General features: G+C 31.9%; 2 protein-coding genes across 3 annotated transcripts; one reads left to right on the forward strand and one right to left on the reverse strand.

Moving 5' to 3' along the window:
- Positions 1-2,490: 2,490 nt before the first annotated feature.
- Positions 2,491-4,312, reverse strand: LHCB4.1 (light harvesting complex photosystem II). The gene is made up of 2 exons (XM_022295791.2): positions 3,756-4,312; positions 2,491-2,974 (listed from the first exon to the last, which is right to left on the reverse strand). The coding sequence occupies exons 1-2, from the start codon at positions 4,254-4,256 to the stop codon at positions 2,609-2,611; spliced, it is 867 nt and encodes a 288-aa protein (XP_022151483.1). The 5' UTR covers positions 4,257-4,312; the 3' UTR covers positions 2,491-2,608.
- Positions 4,313-12,985: 8,673 nt separating this feature from the next.
- LOC111019443 (shaggy-related protein kinase kappa) lies at positions 12,986-19,388 on the forward strand. 2 transcript variants are annotated; one of them, XM_022295825.2, is made up of 13 exons: positions 12,986-13,195; positions 13,750-13,988; positions 14,170-14,262; positions 14,361-14,420; positions 14,520-14,792; positions 15,240-15,314; positions 16,317-16,373; positions 16,470-16,610; positions 16,687-16,740; positions 17,206-17,301; positions 17,751-17,834; positions 17,919-18,021; positions 19,045-19,388. In XM_022295825.2, exons 2-13 carry the CDS (start codon positions 13,824-13,826, stop codon positions 19,131-19,133), a joined length of 1,290 nt encoding a protein of 429 aa, XP_022151517.2. In that variant the 5' UTR covers positions 12,986-13,195; positions 13,750-13,823; the 3' UTR covers positions 19,134-19,388. The 2 variants fall into 2 exon arrangements, with proteins under 2 accessions (XP_022151517.2, XP_022151518.2); XM_022295826.2 differs by having other exon boundaries at positions 12,988-13,195; positions 16,687-16,737.
- Positions 19,389-19,909: the final 521 nt, after the last annotated feature.

A 19,909-nucleotide genomic window follows, 5' to 3' on the forward strand; every position in this document is an offset into this window, starting at 1 on the left:
TGATAAATTGGAATTTCATGTTCAATTAGAACTCTTTTATGTAACACTTCTCGATTTTCATACTTTAGATTTTTTGCTTTTAAATTTTTTTTTTGTATTTGTAGTTGATTAATTTTTAAAATATTTTGAAGTAAAAAAAATTAAAAAAAAATTAAATTAATTTTTTTTAGGCAAAGGAAAAATATTATCTTTTATAATAAATTAAGATAGTTTTTATTTTGAAATATATGATTTTTTGTGAAATTGTTTTCAAATTAAACTTTTCGTTTTTTATTATCAAATTATGAGTAGTTGACTTATAAAATCAGTATAATGGAGTTATCTTATCATTCACAAGTTCACGATCATAAAAGAAATAGTAACTTTTATCTTAAAAATAAATAATAATAAAAGAAATAGTAATTTGTTTGTTAATAAATAAATAAATAAAACAAGTCATCCACGAGAATACGTTGAAGAACAAAATAATTATCAAAACATACTTTGACTAAATATTTATTTTTAAAAAATATAAAATTGGTACGAAAACAAATTCAAACCCTTAACTCAATCAAATCAAATCAATTCATATTTGACCTTTTTTGTTTGTTTGTTACGTTTGTTAGTTGATTCTTTTTGGGTGATTTAAAAAATATTTTAGGTTAAATTCATGATTTTCCATCTTTCAACAACTTGTTTTTATTTTAGTTTTTAAACTTATAAACATTTATTTCAGTCACTAAAGACTCTCATTTGTAAATATATAATAGCTTATAACGCATAAATCACATTTTTATCACTTTATAGTTTTTTTTTTTTAATTTTACACGCACATGGTAGTTGAGATTCGTACAACATAAACTAAAATATGAAATTTAGTAGAGATTAAAGATATAAATTTGAAATTCTATAGTTTAAATGTTAAGAAATTAGTAACTAATTACAAACCACGACATGAACATGGTAGTGATGCATTATTTTCTCAAAATCTAAGACACGTACATGACAAAGACACGTCTATTAAAATATACAATTTTGTTTCGGAAGTAAATTCAAAGTCAATAAGCTTATGATTTTTATGTTTAAAAAAACGAGTTTTATGTATTTTACTGATCTCAATCTATTATTTTGTCCTATATTACTATTTATGTCTATTTCTTACGTTTAACAAGTGTTTGATCTGTGTCGAATGAGTGTCTAGTCCATATTCAATTAGTACCACTAACGTGTGACACGCATTTATTAGGTTAACAAATATTTGATAATATATCCAACAAGTTTTAGAGTGTCCGACACGTATCTGTAGTTCTTGTAAGCTAGTAAATAAGAAGAGATCAAATGGAAAATTAATTAAAATTGGTCTCATCTTATCATTAAATTGGCCTTCCCAACCCAAATGCTAAAATTAGTATTTGAACTCAGACTGAGTTGGCTCAATATTTAAATGCTAACCTTGTGACCAAGGTATGAGAATTGAGTTTGAAAAAATCTATTAAACAATTATTTTTTATTTTAAAAAAAGATTATAGTAAATAATTACTTAAAGTGTTTAAAATGTTATATTTCATAAGATAAAAATTAATATTATACTAGTAATTCAATGTAAAAAATGTAATGAAAATTTACAAATACTACTTAGTAAATATTTGACGGCTATTATTTAAAAAAAATAAATCTATCATCACTTCATTTATATATTCCATTCCCTTTCATAGTGTAAAAAATATAATAGTGGTCTTTGTCAAAAAAAAAAAAATAATAATAATAATAAAATAGTGGTCAGACAATAGATAGCGTGCTTTAAACAACTTTTATTTACTAATAACTAAAAGTATAATAGAATCGAAGTTTAACCATAAATAAGGTAACATAGATTGTTAAAAAGAAAAAAAGAAAAAGCAACATAGATAATTTATTATTTAAAAAATAGGATAAATATATATTTTAGTCTCTATAGAGGATTTTTATAATTTAGTGTTTATTATTTTAAAAGTTTGAATTTAATCTCTTATATTTTTCATAACATAATAGTTGATGAAATAGTAAAAATTTAGAAAGAAAAATGGGCTAGAGAGGAAAAAAACTTATATTTTTTGTCCCACCAAATAAAGACGAAATATATGTATCCAATATTGTGTAAGCCGACTACAACCACAGACTTCTCTGGCCACTGTTATTTAGGTGGTATCACCAGATCAAATTCTTCCCAACAACACATGAAAGAGAGATATAAACTAGGACAATAGATATGGGAAAGAGATGGTTCTAATTCGTTCAAATCCAAAACCCTTTTCTACGTCATATTACTCATAACAACAGCAAATCAACCTCTACCACTTTCTTAGAAATTTGTAGAAAGATTTAGAAACTTAATTATCACTCATAAAATATCTTTTTCCTCCTCAAATATTAATTAGGCGACATAATTTTAACATTTATAGCTGATTAAAACATAAGAAATAAATGAAATTAACTAGTTCTTGTTTTTGTTTTGTTTGTGGTAAGCGTAACTAATAAAAAATAATTTCAGATACGAACTTTCGAACGAGAGTAGTTACACCTCATCATGACATAATAGTGGGTAAAGTTTTTACAAACAGAAGATGAGATCATAGGAAGGAGGAGGAGCTTAAGAAGAAGAAGAAAAGGAATCGATAATGGTGGTGTGGAGCGGGTCGCTGAGATGGGTCGCCCAGTTGTTGAGCGGGCCTTTGCCGGTAACGGCGGCTTGGACGGCGAAGCCGAGGAATGCGACCATGGCGAGGCGGGCGTGCTTGATCTCCGCCAGTTGGAGGACGGCCTTCTTCTCCGGGTCCTCCGCCAGCCCCAGCGGGTCGAAAAACTTGCCTCCCGGGTACAGCCTCTTCTCCGGGTCAAGCTCCGCGTTCCTCTGGAACTCGATGTACCCGATCACTAGAACTTCGATCCAGATCAGCGTCGTGATCGAGAATGGAAGTGGCTGCCCCAAGTACGACGAACCTTCCACCAATTCCACCTGTCCATTTTTATTATCAGTGAGTGATCGGATCAATTTCATCCTACACCTTACCCCGACTAAAAATTAGTTATTAATTTAATTAGTAATGATTTTGTTGGCAATGGTTTTATCCGTGCTTTTAAATTTGTAACAATTTAATTTTTAATTCTAATAATTTAGTCACCCAAGTCTAAAAATTGTGAAAACTGTTGTTTTATACAATCGGACCAAATATATTCATAAATTATCAAATCAAATTATTCTGTATAATAAAAATTGACTATGATTTTTTTTATTAGGTAAAGGAAAAATGAGATGGTCTGACCGCTAAATTATGCTCATCACAGTAAATTGTCTACTTTATTTTATGAGAATGTTGCAGCAGAAAATACATATATTAAATATGTTATCATGTATATTTCTTTAAATACATATATTTACTAAACTTTTTTTTTAAAACAAAAGATAACCAAGAGCTAATACAGATGGAAACTTAAATTATAAAAAATTATCCCTTTATCAATATTCATTAAATTTCATTCTCCATTTGTTAAATCTATTGATATATGTGGTCGGATGGCTAACAAAATTACAAAATTCTATTAGACAAAATTAAGAATATAGGGAGTTAACATTTAACAAATATTAAAGGTTAAGGACAATATTGAAATTTAACCTTAAATAAATACGACAATGCTAAGATAGTATTTAACGAAAATTGATATATTTAAACGAGCTAAAAAAAAGTTTAACACATTTAAACGAATAATGGATAAAAAAAATAATAAAAAGAACTGACCTTTCCGGCGTCTTGCCAGGTGACGCCAGTGAGCCACTCAACAGAGAGAGCGCCGAGCGTGGCCAGCATGGCCCACCTTCCATGGATCAGTTCGCACTCACGGAACCTCTGCAATCCGAAAACTTCCGTGTACGGCTGAAACGGCGTCGATTTCACATCAGAGTTCTCGAATCGCGTTCCGATTATATCTCCGGCCACATTCTTCGCCAAGTTCTGGTCCAACGAGTCCAAATCGTACTGCAGATACTCCGCCGGTTTTCCCAATCCGAACGGATCGAAGCCGTAGTCGCCGACTAAGCTTCCGTCCAGCCACTCCGGCGCCTTGGCGCCGGGGAACCACAGCGGCCGATCGGAAATCTGCTTCGACGATTTCTTTGGCGCGGTTTTCTTTTTCCCGAACGAGAATCGGGCTTGGACTCGGCCAGAGCTCGGCCGCACGTCGGGGAGGCGCGTTCCGATGAAGGAGGAGGTTGCGGCGGCGGTGGCGGTGGCGGCGGCCATTACGACGGAGATGAGTTGAAAGGGGAAATGAGAGTGTGAGGTGAACTGGGGATTTGGTTGGGTTATTATGTGGTCTAGAAGGGGGAGTTGTGATCGGCGATTGCCACATAATCTGTTGTGTTGAGTTTACGTCCGTTGGATTATGAGACGAATCCATCTGACGGCTTGTGTGCCTCCAGGCCTTATCTCTGCCTTATCCCATAGTACAGGAACGGTGGGGTCGAAGCGTCGACGTTTCACTCGATTTTGTTTGTGAAGTTTGTGGTTGAGGTTTCTCATCGGCCGAAAATCTTTGATATTTTACCATAGGAATTAAATAAAGCTTTGTTTCGTTAAATATAAATATATATACACTATAAAACTATAAAAGTAACCTTTTTTTTTCCTTCAACAACTTGGATATAGGAATCAAACTTCTACTTTTGAGAAAGACGTACGTAACAATTATCAATGAGTTATGTTCATGTTGGTAAAATTATAAAAATAATTTTAAACATAATGCTAAGACTCATTAATCATTAATCTGACATAATAACGAAAATGATAAGTTTGGTTTTAGACTTGTTCTAAAAAATCAATCAAATTGTACATGTTTGAAGTTCAAGTAAGAAGATATAGGCAATGACATTTGAGGGTAAGGCAGCGACAACCACTTGGGTCGCGAGCACCATACTATACTTGAGATGGGCTTAAAATCTTCTATGTCAAACGAAGAATGAAAAACATAATTTGGATCAAGATGAATCACAAAAGGAACCCACATTTTTTCCTTTTTTCTCTCTCTGGTATGGCGCTCTGCAAAAGAGCACTATCCAATGAGTGGAGTAAAAACAAAGCCAAAACAAGAGATTTTTCTTTTTTTTTTGTTTGGTGTATTGTTTCACTTAACTATTCTAAATTTCTTGTTTCTATAACACAAAGGTAAAATATATTTTTGTTTTAGGACTTGAGTTAGATGTCTATTTGGTCTCTGAATTTTTAAAATCTATATTTTTATTCTTGAGATTTGGAAAAAAAGTTTTAAATAGTCTCTTATTGTTAGTCGATATGAAAATTAACTTGCTAACTAGATTTGCTAATGTAAACTTTTTGATGAGTTGGCAAAATTTTTGTTCACGCTAGCGTATCGTATTTCCATTAGTCAACTATGACTATTTATCTACTATATTTATGGGACTTCAATCACAAGTTGACCATATATACATATATATATATCAAATAAATGAATAAAAAGATACGTTTGTGTTAAATAATTAATTTTTAGAAATAAATATATCAATGACTAAAATAGTATTTTAGGTAAAGTTCCGAACAAAATGGACAATATTTAAAAGTTCAAAAATTAAAATGGAATAAATCATAATTACCATTAGATTGATCTAATGGTATTGAGGAGCATATAGAGAGAGAGAAAAGAAAGTAAATAGACTTTGGAAGAATAAGTTTTGAATCTTGAAATTAACTTGTTTGTAGGATCCGGGGAGATTTAGAGGTCGTTTGGTTCAAGATTTTAAAAAGATTACCTGTGAATCCTGGAATAAGATACCCAAAGATACCTATGTTTGGTTATGATGATATCAGAATCTACTTTCAACAATTAATTTACATTAACTAATTTTAAATAATTAATTATTGTTAGACAATCACTTTTTATTAGAGCAAATTACTCAAAATAATTTGAAAAAATTTAATTTTACATTAGTATAATTATTATAAGTAATATATATATATTTATTTATTTGGTTTAGAAATAAATCTTAAAATAAAATAAAAAAATTTAACAATTTTATTTAGAATCTTTTTATAATTAACGAGTACATCAATGAAGAATTAATAATCAATACTATATTTCATAAGTATAAGCATTTTAACGTTTTCTAAACGGAGTAATTTTTTGTGTTTAGTGGATGTTTTCATTCTCAAGTGGTTGAACAGAATTTTACAACCATTTGTCTTGAACATTTTCATGGGTTAAGCGAGTTCTTATAAAGTGGTTGTCTCGTATAAAAAAAAATTGTCCGAAAATAACCAAAAGAACAAAGGAAAAGATAATAGCATATAATAAATTTCATCTCAAATTAAAATAACAAATACAAAAAGAAGAACAGAGGAAGAGAAATAAAAAAAAAACCAAAACAAATAGCAGTGTAAAAATGATTGATGAGGAAAAAGAAATTTCAAACCTACATGACGAGAGAACTGAAAAGTTGTTGCAGAAGAGAGAAAAATATGATTTTATGAGAGGGAGAAATATGATTTTATGAGAGAAGGTTTTTCAACAAACTCACCATTTTCCACAGGTTTTGTTATCTTTGATTTAGCGATGTTGGGAAAAGAGTAGTCCCAGGCAAACAAATTATAATCCTCCAACCAAACGTGGACTTTATATGCCTAAGTCCATTCCCACCCTTAAAACCTTGAATCAAATGGCCCTTTAGGGTTATTAATGACAGTGTTGAGCAAACGGGCAGACACAATTTTTGGGTGAAAACTAACTTTAAACTCATACCTATTTAATTTAAAATAGGTAATATTATACCATTATATCTATAATAAGCTTTAAACTCCTTTCTCTTTTGACTGTGTAATAAGCTTCCAAACTTATGGAACCTATATGCGGTTCATAATATAAGCAAAAAAAGCCTTTTCGATAATGTCAATTCTCAGCTAATTTGAACCTAATTCAATGGATAAAACACTTTATTACCTTCCATAAGATTAATAGTTTGATCTCTTGAATTAAAAAAAACTACTTCGATCATAATTTGCAACAAATAGAATATCCCTCTTCTTTTAATGGATTGATTTATTTTCTTTTAAATATAATTTCCAATATCAAGACATGAAAGTTATGTCAATGATTTTGATCAGACATGATAAAGATATTTAGGGTACATTTGGTTGGTGATCTCAAAATAAGTGATTCAATAAAAAATATATTAGTGTATTCTATGTTTTTCAGTATTTTTAAATATATGTTTGGTAGTAGATTTGTAAATTAGAACTCAATTTAAAAAATTGTTCAAGTTGTGTTTAATAATATATTTATAAATTAATAGTAGTTACAACTAAATCTAAAATATTATTAATTAATTAATAAACATATGTTAAAATTTTTGTATAACAAAAATAAAATGAGTTTATAACATTAATGCATTTATGAATGATTTTACATTTTATAATGTAATTATACATTTTAAAGTTTCAAACTCAAAACCATTGAAAACATAAAATTTTGTTTTATAGTTTAATATTAATTCAAGGGCATTTTGTGGCATTTTGCTATAGGTTCACTCATAAAATTTCCAGGAGCCCGAGCGCAATCAAGAGACATATATGTTTTGAGATATATTTACGTTAACGGTTACGGTAACTCATGAAGTTATAACATAACAGTTTAACTCCAAATTGAAAATTGTATGATTGTAACAACCCCTATTTTTTCCTAAATGATCAATTAACATTTACCAAACAAATATATTTAGAAGTCACTCAACTAAGGTAATAAAAAATTAAAGAATATGAACAATAATGAAACTTTAAAAATATAAATATGAAATTGATATAAATGTTAAAAGTATTTTTGACCCGCATGAACACTGCTCAAGTGATTAAAGTATATATTTCTTCTTCTAAAATTAGAGGTTCAAATTTTCACCCTACATTAACATTTCTAAAAAAAAAATGTAATTTAATGTAATTATTTATTATCAAATTAAAAGTGGGCGTAACTTTAATTTTTTATTAGAAGAAATGAGCTCGATTTTTAAACGAGAGAATGAAAATAGAAAAGATAAAGCCCAAATCATATCCTTATGGATTGTCAAATTTTAAAAACAAAGGCTGAAGAATGGTTTCATCTTTCATGAACAAGATTACAAACTGGACTTTGAGCGACACATTTTGTTATAGACTAAATATTTCAAATAGTCCTAATCTCTTAATTAAAGAACTTTCAATTTTGTTTTTAATTTTTAAAAATGGTCAAATATCTAAATAACATATTCACCTATCTAAATCTTAAAGTAAAATACTAACCCAATGACATATTTGAAAAAAATCAATAAATTAAGGATAAAACTAACCAATTTTGAAGATTTTCGATGAAATTGAAAAATTCTTAAAAGATCGATCAGAGACCGTTTTATATATTTAATATTTGTTACAGTTACAAATATTTAAACTCTTAGATTATAAAATTAAAGAAAAAAAAAACTTAGGTCTTATTTGGTGATCTAAATCATGACATTGTACTCATTTTTTGTGCACGCATGAAGGCGTGCGTCCTAAAGTTGTTAAGTTGGATGCCCAAATTTGAAATGCCCTTTACTTATCTCTCCTTTTCTTCTTAGTGATAAGGGCATCCAATTTCAATTCAGACTTGGCCTTTCCTTCTTTGATTAAAATATTTTCAAAACAAAACAAAATTTCTTTTAAAAGCGTCATGGAGTGAGAATTTGAACTTCCAACTTCAATACGAAAAGTAAGATGTTTTAACCGTTGAACTATGTTCATATTGAGTGAATTAAAAAAACTGTTTCACGTAGTTTTATATTTTTATTATTTTGAGTGTCTGTGCTAACTTATAATCGTATTTTGATTAATCTTATAAAACAACCGTCTGACGATACTACATTTGGTTGTCCAAGAAAATTCATGGGATACTAAATCTTAGGAAGAAAGTTACCATGATTTGAACTAATTGCCACCAAATTATTTAGAATTTACGTTGGTTCTTTTAGACTACTAAGCCAACCCATGATAGGTAGATATAGTGAAAAATTAGGATGTCGACGGAAGAGTCAATTATAGATTATTTGATAAAGTTTTTTTTTTGTTGTCTGTTTTTAGATTTTAAGAAATAGTTAGGTTTGATAATGCTTTTTATTTTTAGTTTCTCGTATTTATAAAAATGTTAGTAAACAAACTTAAATCTTTAAAAGCAAAAAATACGAATTTTTTTGATTCAACGACATGTGTAGGGGACTTCTAGACTTTTGATCTATGATATGGTTGGAACTAAAAGTGATTTAGATGAAAAGGATCGTTGTTCGAAAGATAATCCATTGTCTTGAAGTAATTTCAGCACAATCATAATACTAAATTGTAGTCGATTATTCTTCAAGATTAATACAACATCCAACTCAGGCGTGTACTCCAAGAGAATTGGAGTCGAATATATATATATATATATAGCAATATATATATATTAACACATATAGCAAGATTTAAATAGAAGTGGTATGGAAGTTTTCTACGATGGGGGAGGACAGAAAATTTTCCATTCTTCTCTATCGAATAGTGACACGTCACTGTAGGGTTACGTGGCATCTGATTTAGATTTTATTTCAATCAAAGTACAAATTGCCATGTCAGCTCTTTTCGTGGCAGCGTTGCGTTTGCCCTTCTCCCCATGTCCCTACCATTATCATCTTATCTTCTATTTGGACCCGCACTTCCTATACTACCCCTCGTGCCTACGGACGAGGATGGCTCATGGAAAATTCCCATTTCTAGCTCCAACTTCTCACGTTAAACCAAAAAAAAAAAAAAAAGATTTGAGTTTGTTTGAAAAAATTATATATATTTTTCACACTTCATTAGAAGGATTCGATCAGTTTTGGAGATAATTGCTCCACAAAATTGAAATTTTGAAATGTAATTTTTGTTAAGGGGAAGTTACGAGTGTGATGGGTTTTAGTATCTTTATAAATCAAATTGGAATTTGTGTCTTTTCAATACCAAATTATTGATTTTTTAATATTTAAAATTTATTTAATTTGGTTTATGAATTTTTATATTTATTTTGTTTTACTAGATTAAGTTAGTACCGATTGGAATTAGCATAGTACTAGTTAAATATTCTTAATGTCCCAATCTAATTTGAGTCAATGTTAAATTAGAGTCGAGTAGGAAGGATTTTTATTTATTTTTTTACTTTTGATAGGGACTCGAACCTCCAATTTTTAAGAAAGTAGGTTAAATGTCTTATCAATTGAATTATGATCATGTCAGCTAAGTAATAGAAAAGTATTACTACCATTATAAAAACGAGATCACACATTTCGTACCTATTAAAAAGAATTAATTATTACTCTACTACCCAGTACGATGTCTATTTATCAGAAGTAGTAGTATAGCTTAGTAATCATGTCGTTTATTTATTGGTCAAAGGTAAGAAATTCTTAAAGGTGTCTCTCATGCCTTAATTGCCATTTAGGTTTATCAAGGCACTTGGCCAAACCTATTATGTTGATGGAGGATTATGACCTCCTCACTTGGGAAACCAACACATTTTTCGTTGCACCTAATATGAGATCTTTGACTATCTTGATAGGTTTCATGTTTATCTTACCCCTTTACATCGAAAAACCTCATATCTTAACAATTCTAATAGTCCTGATTTCGTTTTGAAGTTGAAACTAATTTTGCACCGATTTATGTAATTCAAGAAAATTTCGATTAATTCGAAGTGGATTTCATTATTGGGAAGATTAGGAAGTTTGCATACCTGTTAAACTCCTTATCTTTCTCCAAATATGGACGGCACACATGCAATGAACTTGTTCACAGGCTTGCAAAATTGGATGTAGATATGATGAAATTCGATGAATGTGGTTAGAAGAGCTACCAAATATAGTTCCGAGTGTTATTATTTACCAACTTTCGTCAAGATGTTGATGCGTGTTCTCTTTTATAACCATACACATGTTTGTTTATGTATATATATCCTATCAGTCCTAGAACGCTCATTATTCTACCCTACTACTTTGGACAATTAAATGAATTATTTTGATCTACCCAAGTAGACAACTCTATCAAATATAGCGATATTATAAAGTGGAGTTTTAATATCTTGCTTCAAAAGGAAAAAATACTTACGTTCTAGATGTCATTTTATTTTATTTTACGTATTAAGCCATCATTTAGTTAACAGTGTTAACAACATAAACTATATAAAATTACAATTCAAATTTCCAACTAATTCACGATTGAAAACATGTGTCTAAATCAATTGAATTAAACACAGGTCAACTTGAGGCACATCAGTAAAACTATCAAAATTGAAATATCAAAAATAGGTTCAAGAGAAGGAGAGGTAAAATAAAGAAGAGGGTTGGGAGAGAGAGGAAAGAATCACTATTGAAGATTGAGAAAGAGGGGGGGGCATTATGGGAAAGTTATAGAAATTAAAGGAAGTTCTAAGGGGAGAAACCAATGCTATCATGGGGATAGAGGATACTTTAGGGCTTTGTTCGCATGAATTATGACCAAGAAGTCCATCTTACATGTGATTTTATTTATGTATAAAGTTGCTTTCTTGCCCATTGTGTAAGACTGCATAAATTTTGACCTTTAAATTTTATTTTTTTGGCCATTAATTAAAATACAAATAATTTGTTTAGAGCCAAGGTTTAGGTCCCACCTCTCACCTTTAAAATGTAAAAAAATATTTACTTACTCACGTGTTAAATTCTCAAATACAAATTATATAAGGTTTTAACCGTGCTGCTTTTAAATAGATTAAGTTAGTACATTCTAACAATATTCAACATTAATTCAAGTGTTCGTGCTAAAAAAACTCCTAAATGACACAATGTAACGCCCGACTAGAATGAATCGATACCACATCCGAATGAGAGGGATTCTGAAACCATAGAAAGTATGGTTAAGAAAGCTTAAAAGAAATGATAGTTACTGTCTATACTAACAAAGTGCACCTTCCTTTTCGGTAACTAGAACTTCAAAGTTAAGCGCGTGCTTGACCTGAAGCAATCTTCAGCTGGGTGACCTCCTAGTTGCTTTACTAGGAAGAATGCGGGTTCTTCTAAGTAGCTTAGAACTACACGGTGACGCGGTCAGGTCGCAGGGGACGCAGGGGATGCCGGATAAAGCATTACAGTTAACATGCTATTACCTCAATCTTTTTTAATTTATAATATATAATGTACGTACTCATATGATAAAATAATTTTGAACTTTACTCTAGAGCTCAACTTCAAACACAACTATCGTCTTCTAGTTACTATCTCATAAATAAACATTGAAGATGATTTTAGTTAATCAATTAATTACTATTATTGTTTTATCATTACCAAATGAGACCTGCCCCGAGGCGAGTTTCAATTCGAGATTAGTTAATTGATAAAAGTAAATTTTATTGCTATATATATATATTTTGGTAACCTAAAAATTTTATTCTAGACATAAATATATAACATGTATGAAATATTAATTATATTCCAATCAATAATGATATTTTCCCGTCAATCTTTTTGGTGTGTTACAATTTTCAAATTTTCTTGAATTTAAAATTTAAAGAATATGTATGATAAAATTAAAAATTCGAGAGTTTAATAGTAACCATTATATAATTTAAAAATTGAGTTTTTACATAATTAAATTAAACAACATATGTTGTTCTAATTTTTTTTAAATAATGGATAAATGTATTAGACTAATTGGAACACAAATCAATTGTATAAAACATTAGCAATAAATTTTATGGTTGGAGATATATGCTAATTTTTCTAAGCTATACTCGTTTTGGCTTAGCAATCTTCTTATTGTTTTTTATTCTAAGTTTGAATTCATATTCCATAATAACATTTAATCGAAAAAAATCAACTTAAAAAATAGTAATATTGTAAATTAAGTGAAAACATGCCCCATTTTATGAGTTTTTTTTCTCTCTCTCTTTTTATTTTTTCATATCTTCTTTTATTACGAAAGCTTAAAGCTTAAAGCTCTACAGCCTCTCTCTCCTCTACCTTACTGCACTTCACGCTAACTGAGAAAATCCAACCTCCACTCCCCCACCATGTACACTCCATAAAATACGAAGCAGAGCCAGACCCAGAGAAAGTCACTCACCAAATTTCTCATCGGAGCTTATGATGAACGACCATTGCTTTGTATCACCGGCGAAATCTTCCCAGGTTAATGTGCTTTCTTAGCGATCTGCTTGAATTTTCGATTCTCAACGCTTTTTTTTAGGGTTCATTTGCCTAATCTAGCACGCTCTTCTCCGATTCTGTTCCACTTGAATTGTATCGGTGGTCTGTTTTTGTCTTATTGGGTTTTTCACCCTGTATTTTGAAATTGAATTTTGCGTTTAGTTGTGGAAGTAAAAGGCTGTATGATTGATGTTTAGATCCGACCGAGTGTGTTCGTCTTATTGGTCGAGTCTTTAGGCAGATCATGCTTGAAAACTTTATTCGCATTCTGATTCTGATTGCGATTGTTATGAATACCCAATTTCGGCGTTCAAAAGAAAACGAACTATAATGGACGAATCTCGTCTGCTTCGTTCACTAAATAGCATAATCTTTATTTTGTCGGAATATTGCAATCGCACTTTTGATATCTCTAGTATTTATCTCCTTCGATCTGTTACAGTTGTTACATGTTCTTGGACTTCTGCCATCGTCGTTTTCATTATTTGTCATCATCTTATATCGTCTCTAACTTCACTTCTTGACATTTTTAATAGAAACCTTGGTACTCGGGTAGTATGGAGTGCAGGAGTACAAAGACGCTTGATGGTCACAAGTACTAGTATTCCTAATGAACAGAGATAATATAATGGCGTCTGCAAGCCTAGGAAATGGGGGAGTTGGTAGTTCAAGGTCTATCAATGGCTTCAAGGGTTCATCTAGTTCAGTTGACTGGCTCGGGAGAGAGATGCTTGAGATGAGATTGAGGGATAAGACAGATACTGATGAGGACAGAGTAAGCTTCTGGATTTTGATTGTTTAAATTTCTATCACAAGTTCTTACAGTTCAATGAAACTTTGGAATCTCTTATTACACTCAGTAGTTGCTTCAGTCAAGTTATTTATTCTAGATGACAGGATGGCACCTTTTACTTCCACCCTTTTCTTTTGGCATTTTTATGATTTCACTTGTGTAGGATAGTGAGCCAGACATCATTGATGGTGTGGGTGCTGAAGCAGGGCATGTGATAAGAACCACCATTGGTGGTCGAAATGGTCAAACCAAGCAGGTTTGTAGCAAAAATTTTACAAGTGGCATTTGATTATGTGATCATTGATGACAATGTCTTAATTGTTCTATGACATATGCTTTCCTTTGGTGTACCAGACTATCAGCTATATCTCAGAACATGTAGTTGGAACAGGTTCTTTTGGTGTTGTTTTCCAAGTAAGTAATCAGTATAAGTGGTATGTAAAGCTTATTCAACGTTTCTTCCGTGTGACTTCATAGCTGAAAAAATTGACATAACCCGGTCACTTTTGATAGGCAAAATGTAGAGAAACTGGAGAAATTGTTGCAATTAAGAAGGTTCTTCAAGACAAGCGATACAAGAATAGGGAGCTGCAGATTATGCAAATGTTGGATCACCCAAATATTGTTTCCCTAAAGCATTGTTTCTTTTCAACAACAGACAAAGAAGAGCTCTACTTGAATCTTGTGCTTGAATTTGTTCCTGAAACTGTCAACCGTATTGCAAGGAACTACAGCAGGATCAGTCAGCGGATGCCCTTAATCTATGTTAAACTTTATACCTACCAGGTATTTAATAAATAATAATTTGTACTAGATTTGAACTTTTGCTCTGTACACCTCCTCGTGGTATACGTCCTCTCATTGCAAGAGAATTCACATGATTAGATTTCATGAATGAAGGTACGAGTTGTGGGAGTTGTGCATTGCAGTTATAAATTTTGAAACAACTTTGGTCAGATATGTGAAAGTAATGATTAATGATCATAATTATAATTCTTTTTAGTGGAAGACTTCTTGTTCCTTTTTCTCTTTTCAATTGTTTCTATGTCACTTGCTATTGAAAAGGTTTCTGCTCATGCACTCTGGCTTCTGGGGCTATAAAAAGTACAAGCAGATGCGTTTAAGTTAATTACAAGCATCACATTTTGGTTTCTGGATCAACATTATGTGAATTGTAATGTTTGGTAATTTGTGCTATTAAAAACTTATGATCATTTGTCTGTTATGTTGCAGATATGTAGGGCATTGGCTTACATACATAATTGCATTGGTATCTGTCACCGGGATATCAAACCTCAAAATTTACTTGTAAGATTTTTCTCTCACAAGTTTCTGGTTTACATGTCTTATTGCACATGAGCTTAGTATAATGTTTTATAAGCTATGATATCTTTCATAATTGTTTCAGGTTTACATATGTTTTGTTATGTCACCTTAAGAAAAAAAAATATTTAATTTCATTATAGTGTATCTGATACCATGTAGGTGGAAATATGTTTGTGATGTTTGGATTAATTGTTGGTGCTTAGAGCTTTTCTCGCATCACTTTGAGATCTGGTGGCTAGCATTTATAGAATATTCCTTTATTGTACTCATACATAATTGAGTTTCAGCAGTGCTATCTCATATATTTACTTTTTCTGCCTCTGGATAGCCTATCCCACCTTCTTTTCATTTTTTATTAATTTTTATAATGAAAATATTATTTTGTTATCCAAAAACATCAAACCAAAAATAAAGAGGCGAGTGAAACATGGTGCAATTTTAAAAATTTCTGAAATTTAAGATTATTTTTGCATTTTGGAATTTTGATAATTGCATGGGTTTCTAGTGCTATGAATTTTTGTTCTAAATAATTTCAATGTTACTTGATGGAATTAGTTGTAAATATTAATTATAAGGACGGGAACATTTTGCTTGGTGGTTAGCTTGGCTTAAAGTGGATGGTTTATGGGGATTCATCCCACTGCCATTTGTATCAGCACATAATTGTGTTCTGATCCTGTGACTGTCGCTTTCCATATAAGGAGCTGGTCCTTGTAGTAACTTCTGGTCAATCATAGAATTTAGCTTAAGAGTCTAATAATGTCTATATGTTCACCTATCATACAAATTTCATAAATATCTGCTTGGCTGGAATATTATGATTGATGGATTTATTAGTAGAATGTATTCATATGTATGTCTGTCCATAATTTCTTTTCTTCTTTTAGCTTGCCCAAATGAAACTAAAAAGGAACGAAGAAATAGATTACTAAAATATATTTAAATATTTTTGAGTGACGCCTCAGGCAAGATTTTCATTTCCAGGTGAATCCACATACACATCAGCTCAAACTTTGTGACTTTGGGAGTGCAAAAGTATTGGTTAGTAGTTTTTGAACCATTTACGGAACGAAGGCATTTTGTCTTTTTCTTCTGAACTTGTGTAATTTGTTTTCCATTTTTTTGCCATTTGTTCAGGTGAAAGGGGAACCTAATGTTTCATACATCTGCTCAAGATACTACCGTGCCCCAGAACTCATATTTGGTGCCACTGAGTACACTACTGCAATTGATATATGGTCCACAGGATGTGTGATGGCTGAGCTACTTCTCGGAAAGGTGGTTCACTCAGTTAACTATATGGATCTTGTGCCAGTTTTACTCATGATACTGATGATTCTGATAACTTTTTCAGCCTCTTTTTCCTGGTGAAAGTGGAGTGGACCAACTGGTTGAGATTATCAAGGTGGTCTTATCTATTTTTTTCCTCATTTTAAATTCCTTTTCATTTTTACTATTCTCATTCTAAGTAAAACTCGAGTAGACATTGGGGCAGTCCTCAAAAGTAGGTAGGTTTATGATAGCATTCAAGATTGTAAATTTAATTCTAGTACAACATGGTATAGCATATGTGGTATGTATTTTTCATTTGGAGAATTAGTAGGTGCTTTGAACTTCTTTATTGGATGATATTGTCTTGACATAGTTCATGGACAGGTTCTGCTTTTAGTCCTTATGATTTGATAATTTATCGAGTTCATATTTGTGACTATCTTTTCCCTTTCAGAAAATTTAGCAGAAAATTCAAATATAGTGGTTCTATGTTATTGAAGGAGATACCTTCCTGTTATTTATAACTGCATTTGGAGACTGATCTCATTAACAAAAATAACCTCGTTTAAGTTGTCATTCAAAATTTCAATCACGTACACAGGTTTTGGGAACTCCAACCAGGGAAGAAATAAAATGCATGAATCCAAACTACACTGAGTTCAAGTTCCCACAGATTAAGCCTCATCCCTGGCATAAGGCAAGTCTATGTTTCCTCACTCTTCCAAACGCTTTCAATGTACTTTTCAATTTAGCTTCAAGAGATTAGCATCTATTTCCAAATAAACCACGTTTTTTTGAAAGAGGCTTGCCTCATGTTTTGGTTAGTACAGGCTAGGCTATATGTTCTAATAAACTTTTTCATTGAATATGTTTATTAGCCTGTCTTTTGTCTGCATCGTTGTGCTAAACCATCGATCCACTTCTTACTCTAGGGGTTTTTGTTTGTCTGTTTTGGTGCTGCATGCTTTTACTTTGTCTCGAACTGTTTGTTCATCTGATATTGGTGTTCTAATATTTTGAGAAACCTGCAGTTACGTCCTTGTAGTCCTACTTTGTTGTTGTAAAATACCCTTACCCAACACAGAAAAAAGGAAAAAGCAATTGACTTGGTATGGAGATTGATTTGGATACCATAATCATGCGCAGGTTTTCCAGAAACGTCTACCTCCTGAAGCTGTGGACCTTGTATGCAGGTTTTTCCAGTATTCACCTAATTTGCGATGTACTGCTGTAAGTTCAGCTTGTACTATTTAAAAAAGTTTTTTGGGAGTTGGGTATTATTCATTTCTTGTAATATTACATGGTTTATTTCAGTTGGAAGCTTGTGTCCACCCCTTCTTTGATGAGTTAAGGGACCCAAATACACGCCTTCCTAATGGTCGCCCACTTCCTCCATTATTTAATTTTAAACCTCAGGGTGAGCATGCAGTCTTACCTGTACATTATTTTGCTTATTTGCTTGTGCTATGAGGTCTCAGTGCTGCAGAGATGTTTTACATGTACAATAATTGACTTGGTATATTGACATGGTTTCAATTTAGAAGCTTAGGATCTTGCATCTAGCCAATATATGAACTGTATCAGCACGATACCTAAATTGAAATAACTGCATCAGGTTGACACCGATAAGATACCAAATGAAGCATAAACAGAGCAACTAAAAGTTTAATCGTGCTTGTGACAATCAGATTTGTTGGTTCCTGTTCTTCTCTTTCCTTTTTGTCCTTTATCAACTGGAAAGTAAATAGGAGATGAGGTTAGAAACATGATGAAAGTTGGAAGGAACTATTATATTAATGTTTAATAGTCTTTACTGTTTAATGCCTATATTCTAAGACTATTTTCTAAGATGCTCAGAATGCGGGTGCGGTAGGCTTTTAACTTTTTGGGCTATTTTTGTGAATTGTATAAAATTGATTGTTTATACATGTTCTTATCGGCAAAACAAAAAAGATTTATCTTTCCAATTTGGTAATTGGAATTTACAACCCAAATTAAAATAAATGATTCTCAGGTTTAAAAGCTTGTAGTTTTCATCCTTTTAGTGTGTTGTGGTTGCAAGTACATGAAGTTCTGTGGTTACTCGGAATTGCATAGTCCGTGAAAGTGTTCTTTATGAAGGCAGATGATGTAGGCAGATGGAGCTATTATAATTGGATGAAACTGTTTCGACAGTGAATTTATATCTTGAGATCAATACAGAGATGTTTCTTATCTAAAAAAAAAGTGAATTTATATCTTGAGATCTACTTTGCAGCATGCAATGTGTTTTTATCAAGTTTTTATGCGTAGGAAATTTCTGAGACTAGTCCATTATGGATCCCTGACAACTGATGGGTCTATTTCTATTATAAGACGTGGTTTTTGTTCAATTTACTCTTCAACTAAATTTATGCATGCTTCTCACACCATGTGCCCTTCGGTTTGTTTTATTTGGCAGAGCTCAATGGCATACCACCTGATACCGTTAATCGACTCATTCCAGAGCATGCTCGTAAGCAGAACTTGTTCATGGCTTTGCATACCTAGCTACAGATCAGAAGTCTCCACTGGTGCTGCTTGTCATTCTGCTGCAAGTCAATCTCAACGTCCTGTATCCGTCGCCCTCTCTATATCTATATCATTGGCGCCTCTCAGAAAAGGCTTTAGCAGTGAACAATATGAGAAAATCTGAAGCTTTCTGTTTGCTTGAAGAAGATATTTTTGTATTTAAAATAAAGACAGATAATTTATGGTGTATATTTATCACAGTCAATCAATACCCCGATAATATGGTTTATGGTACCTCTATACCTTGTAATGGTTTCTCTTTTGCACAATATTTCTCCTTCATTTTGCCGTTTTTCCTGATGGAAGTGGAACCATTAGAGGAATTGGAAGGGATGACTACTTGTTTGCTGATTGTTTGGCTTGACTCTTTTCCTTCTCAGGATTGTCTCCGTGTCCCACTCGAGTCATGCCATGTAAAGATTGACAGACCGACTAGACGGGTAGTGACAGGTAATTTTCCCACATCACCCTCTGTTTGGAGATAGGGTCGGTTTTTGTGGTAGGTGGATTTCTTTGCTATTCTATGGAGTTTGTGCCACGAGAGAAACAATAGGATTCTTAGAGGGGTGGAGAGATCTAGAGAGTACGCTTGAACCCTTGCCTTTTGGGCATCGATGTGCAAAAGTTTTTGTAATTATTTCTTAGGTTTTGGTCTTGTTAGATTGGAGCTCTTTCTTTTTAGTTATTTTTTTGCATGCGCTTTGCCTTTCCATGTTAAAATCAGGTATTTTTCCCATTACTCATATTTATTTGCC

Source organism: Momordica charantia (assembly GCF_013281855.1).
Source record: "Momordica charantia cultivar OHB3-1 chromosome 1 unlocalized genomic scaffold, Mcharantia_2.0 BLBB01000001.1, whole genome shotgun sequence".
Lineage (NCBI taxonomy): Eukaryota > Viridiplantae > Streptophyta > Magnoliopsida > Cucurbitales > Cucurbitaceae > Momordica > Momordica charantia.